Source organism: Cydia strobilella, chromosome 10 (assembly GCF_947568885.1).
Source record: "Cydia strobilella chromosome 10, ilCydStro3.1, whole genome shotgun sequence".
Lineage (NCBI taxonomy): Eukaryota > Metazoa > Arthropoda > Insecta > Lepidoptera > Tortricidae > Cydia > Cydia strobilella.
The window spans coordinates 9,680,216-9,686,215 of NC_086050.1; the positions used below are offsets into that span (position 1 = coordinate 9,680,216).

Here is a 6,000-nt window from a genome sequence, read left to right on the forward strand (position 1 = left end):
GTGTGACCCTGGACCGCTCACTTACTTTCGGTCCGCATCTTCAAAAGCTGAGCAAAAAACTTGGGACCCGAAACAACATACTCCACAAATTATATGGCACGACCTGGGGAGCAAAAGCGGACGTTCTTGTTCTGTTGCCGCTATAACAACAAATACAAAAAAAAAACAGAATAAAATTAATATTTAAATGGGGCTCCCATACAACAAACGTGATTTTTTTGCCATTTTTTGCGTAATGGTACGGAACCCTTCGTGCGCGAGTCCGACTCGCACTTGGCCGGTTTTTTTTCTCGTGTGTTACCAAACCTGGAGGGCGACTCACTCGGGTCAATATTATGATCACCGACGGCTGACAGATGATATCTAAGTAGGTATAACCGTTTCATAATAAGATTAGAAATTTCGACACGCCCTGCAAGTAACTTTTAGTCGAGGACGTCGAGATAGGCCCAGGGTAGGACCATTGGTATCATCGGAAAATAATTCTTTACTGTTGTAGTTTATTTATGTTATGTCTTTTAATAAAATAACTATGACATAGATAGTTTTACAATTATGTTAAAAAAATTATTATGATCGGTATCGTCACATCAATTAATTGAATTAAGTAAGTACACTAAGTACCTTAAAATAAGACTGCGAACGAATGCAAAGTGTATAGGTACTTTTGTAGGAGGAAATGTTCAAAATATTTATTCAGTAGGTAAGGCTTTACATTGAATAAAATGAATGATATATATTGCAACTTGAAACTCATCGCGTTTTGACAACCTGGTTATTTGTAGGTGTTAGTGAATAATTGTTTTCAACAGTTCACATGTATAAAAATTGATGTTATGGTTCACCGATTATTCGTATCTCTGTTATTGTAATGTTTACCAGTAAAGTTATTGTTACTCATATGCAGAGGCCGGAATTTTCGTGGCAGTTTGAATTGTCATTAGGGACTTCTCATTTATCGACTTTCGATATACCTAAATCGATACAACGTACCTATAAAAAAATATTTAATGTAGAGGCAAATAACAAGCGTTCTTATCGCTAAAGGGCGATCTCTTTCAAATAACTTTTGAGTAGTTGAAAGTGCGAAGTAGAGATGTGCAATAAATAGTCCGTTTTCATAGATTTATTTCATGAGTAACTATCGCGGTAACCGAAGACAATATTTGATATCTGATACAAGGAATAAAAAACATATTAGTTTATGTTTTATTTAGTTGTAACGAAATAAGGAAAAATTTAATAAAACCATTAAAACGCCTCCACTGCCTTCAGGTATTTGTTAGGGTTCCGTACCCAAGTGTAAAGATGGGACCCTATTACTAAGACGCCGTCTGTCTGTCACCAGGCTGTATTTCATGAACCGTGATAGCTAGATAGTTGAAATGTTGCCGCTATAACAACAAATACTAAAATGTACGGAACCCTCGGTAGGCGCGTCCGACTCGCACTTGTCCGGTGTTTTTCTTTGGTCAAGTTCATTTCATACATTTGAGTAAGTTACGTATGGCAGAATTACTTTATTTTGAGCGACCTCAAAATAATGTTTGATCTCAATTTTAGTTTACATAATTTTTGGCTCAAAAAAACCTTTGGACCACTCTTATTAATACTTAGTTTATTTGACCTCAATCCCACCTTTCTTGATACACTTTTGCTCATTACTCTTAAGTTAATTGGCTGATTAGTAAATCGGCATGAACCCTACGACTTGGCCCTGATAACGACTGAGGGGGTCGCACCAACACGGTCAGTTCTCGTGGCACGATATCTTACTCAGCAAAAACTTGCCGTCTGGGGCACTACCGAGAACATCAACATTTTCCTATCTATCTCTATCGATCGAATGCAAAAGCAATAGAGAGGCAGATAATTAAGTTTTCCAGTTTCGCGGTAGGCCCTCAATTCTAAACATTACAATCGTCGTTATACGCTGTTCGAGGCAGGTATTCCTTCTTAGTAGTAAGATAAATAGGTACGTACTTAATGTGCTTGGCCTGATAAAGAGTCACGGTCGGTCGGACACACCACAGAAGGCTAATTCGAACGACATTTTGACATCAAAATGATGTCATTTTGTTATCAGTTGCCCGCGCGTCTTTCTCGCGCCGATACATGTACGGACAAGTGCGAGCGAAATGCGCGGATGATAACCAAATGACATCTTGGATTTGAATTGTCCTGCAGTTCTCGCAATTTTGACGTTTGTTGCGACTTGCTATTGTTTATAAACATTGCATAATTGGGATACCAGTTATGTATGTCTATACTCTGTATTCTTTCCTCTGTACAGTCAAGTGTGTACCTATCTTGCGTTAGTAGCAATACAATCTGTGAATCCTACATGAAGCATAGATTATCCTACAACCTACGACACGGGGTTTTGTCTAATCGGTGGTCCTACATGATTTTCGAGGCGATATCTATCTTTCAAACTTGCCATTATTTGTAAACATTACTTGTACCTAATTAGTGGTGTCACAAAAGTACGGTTATCCCGAGTAGCAAGTTAAAGTATCTATTCTACTCTCTCAAACATGTCATTATTTGTAAACATTACATCATTGGTTGTAATCACACGGAGTAGTCGTTTTGTAACTTGGCCACCGGACGCTTAGGTATGTAAATTTTTCTTGATATATTATATACTTTTCATTTCTAAGTTACGTAGTGGTGTTTCTATTTCAAACGCACAAATCTAATATGTATTTTCTAAACAATAATTTGATCATATTAATTATCAATATTATGCTATTCTTTTTGTTCAAGATACTAGTGACTTTTTAATGCAACAAAAATGCTGTAACTGGCTTTTGAATGATGCTCAGAAGCCAGATAATTTATCATCAGATTGATTATAATAATATAGTATTTATTAATAACAAACTTATGATACCTATTTCAGTGTTTATTTTAAATTTCTTTTCTATATGAACAGAATCGCATCTGTTCCAAATAATAAGATGAATAGGTCACTACATACAATTCTGATGTAACAAAAGATTGGCATGGCTAAAGATATACCTACAAGTTTAATGTTCTTATTTCTGTTTAACACACGTGCACGGCTTACGCATTATGCATATGCACTTGTGTGGCCCGTGCGATAACACTACCGGTGAAACGTACATAACAGTGATTTCAACCGTTCGCAATTCTCCTTTTATTGTGTAAGCATAGTTTAATACCTAAATGAAAATTCGAGTTATAATTAATACAATAGTGAACAGCATTTATTTCTATATCTATTAATAAATATCAATAATCCGATGGTGATATCATATTAATTTCTATGTAGGCAATGCTTTTAATTTTTTATAAACAGCTTTGTTTAAATCGCCCAACTATCAATTGAGGTTAGGCGTCACAGAATCTAACAGCGTCTTTAATCGTTCCAGGTCGCCCACCTGATGATCTCGTCGACGCGTTCCTCGCGCGGCTTCACGGTGGCGTCGCCGGCGGGGGAGGCGGGGGAGGCGGAGGAGGCAGCCTCTGCACCGGACGCGGCGCGCTACAACCTGGCGGCGCGGCGCGGCAGTCGGAGCCTGCCCGCCACCCCCGCCCACTCGCCGCCCGGCAGCCCCAACTCCCGGCGCAAGAACAGGGGCAACCGGTAAGCACTTCTGAAACGTGCTTGGATGTTGCCGTTCCCTTGTCGATTACCCACATAACCCGATCGTAAAACATGTGCCCGATTAACATCGTCGAGATGAATATTTCGCTGGCGGCATCATTGCTGTTATAGGCAAAAACCGAGACCAGAATAATCAGTTCAGCACGAAAACGCTTAGTTACTAAAAATAGTCGACGATCTTATACTCATTGCACTCGACTAAGTGATTTCTATACGTATCTGTATTTAATTCGCCCATTAATGTGATACAGCACTAAGACGTAGATGGGCACTACGGCAGATACAATAGAATTACGCGTCAAGCCTACACTAAAAAGTGCCCATTGTCGTGTTTATAGTCGCGATAGGACACCGCTTTCCATATTTTGCGTATTCTGGCTTCAATGTAGAACTAGGTACTTTTTCATAATAACGTCAATAAATCACAGGACCAATTGTGTTGCCAATGAGTCAAAAAAATGCCAGGGCTAAGAGAAGACTATAGGTTCCTATGCCTTCTTTTTCCAGCTACTTCACTTCACCGTTCGAGCCAGCGGACGACGCGAGCCACCGCTCCTGGCTCACCATGGCGCTGCTGGGCTTCAAGAAAGATCTGACCACTTCCACATCCACACTCGCCGAGGAGGACGCAGTCGAAGCCAGATTACACGGTGAGTTAGCAATGTTAGCATAAAACTTGGAGAGCAGGCAGAATCCAGTAAAAGGTCAACATTCGAGCCGGCAAATAATGCGTCATCTTAGGCGATCGCGAGTTACCACTTGTGGTTGGCCATGGCACTGTTGGGCTTCAAGGAAGATCTGACCACTTCCACATCCATGTACGCTCGCCGAGGAGGCCGCAGTCGAAGCCAGATTATACGCTTAGTTGCGTAGCTACTATATAGTGTTATATAGTTTAACCCTGTGGACGCCACGCCTTTATATCGTAAATGTTATTGGATTGCATGTTGTCTAATATTAAACTGTAACCGAACCCGTCTGTGGCCATCTTTAGTGGTCAAAGGTTTTAGAGGTACGTTTCTCTCTACGCTCGGTGATGATAAGGAGGTAGAATGCCAAGGCGCTAGAGGGTAGGTTATCGATGTGCTCCCACCTTTGCGTTCACGTGATTATGATGATTATGCGTTATCATTACATAATTTTCCGATACACTGTGACCTAGAACTTGGCGTTTAGTATTACTCTGAACTAAACCATCTTTGACACTGGACGGACAGTGCGCCACCGCTTTTAAACCTTAATATGTGAGCGCGCCATAAACAATGATTTGGTAATTTGCTAAATAAAACTAACCTAACTTCGCTTTCCAGGTTCCCTCGCAGAATCAGTGGAGAGCCTCGGTCCAGCGCCCCGCAACATGGCCGCCCCGGCCTCCGCTGCCGCGGCCTCCGTTACCGCGGTCTCGCTCGCCTCCGCCTCCTCCTCCTCCGCTGCCGCGGTCTCGCTCGCCTCCGCCTCCGCCCCCGGCAAGCCCGCACCCTCCTTCCGCCCCCGCCCCTCCGAACTACGGGAGATGAACTTCTGGTCGCCTACGTCTATGTAAGGCTCCAACTTGAGGAGTACCTCGTCAATCTTATTTCCTCATAAATCGATTTGTGAGCTTAAAAAATAGGGGATTAAAATACCTCATTGTGGACGTAATGTCGAATTTAAAAGAAGCATTATGAGGATATAAGAATTCGTAACTTCCTCCTCCTCCTTGCTTAGGCCCCGCTACGCTGTATTTAAAAACCTATTTACATAAACATGACTCGCTGCATTTACTTGCAGTAAAGAAGTTTACAGGTCGAGTAATCAATACCTGTGTTTGTTATATAATCAATTAGTCCAATGATAATCACACAATTAGATTTGTCTGAAAAGTACATCGCCGTTTAGATCTTTCCATTTCCATTCTAGTAGTTTTCCTTGTATGAAGGTCATTCAATCTAAAGTAAACACGTTATTTAATTAGCTGGCTTATCGATACTGATGCAAGCTAATAGTATTATCAGCGGATGATTATAAGCATTAAGGAGCTATGAAAATGTACCTGCGCCAAAGAAGGCCCATCGTTATTTTTCTTATATTTAATAATTATGAACTTGCAGTTTTATCTATCTATGTCTAGCGAACACGGACGCAAAATTTAAACCCATTCACACTTACAAAAATATGAAATTTTGAAACTGGCGACGATCTTTCGGCGCAGGTATATTTCGTGCATCTGCATATATATTTTATATCAAATGTCTCGTTTTACGCATACGTTATGTTATGGTTATACAGCTTGTTTAAAAATTAATTTTAATTATATTTCATTTAATCACATCGTTGCGTCACTGAGGTTAATAGGGACCGATATCATCGCCAATTTTAAGAATTGG

At 40.5% G+C, this 6,000-nt stretch overlaps 1 protein-coding gene across 2 annotated transcripts in view; it reads left to right on the forward strand.

Annotated features, from left to right (window-relative positions):
• LOC134744649 (uncharacterized) overlaps positions 1-5,584 on the forward strand; it is a 31,548-nt gene extending 25,964 nt beyond the window's left edge. For both annotated transcript variants that reach the window (XM_063678546.1, XM_063678547.1), the window contains 3 exons: positions 3,399-3,613; positions 4,142-4,284; positions 4,945-5,584. In XM_063678546.1, the coding sequence (XP_063534616.1) occupies positions 3,399-3,613; positions 4,142-4,284; positions 4,945-5,177 (591 nt within the window). In that variant the 3' untranslated portion in view covers positions 5,178-5,584. The remainder of the gene's footprint in view (positions 1-3,398; positions 3,614-4,141; positions 4,285-4,944) is intronic.
• The last annotated feature ends 416 nt before the right edge of the window (positions 5,585-6,000 follow it).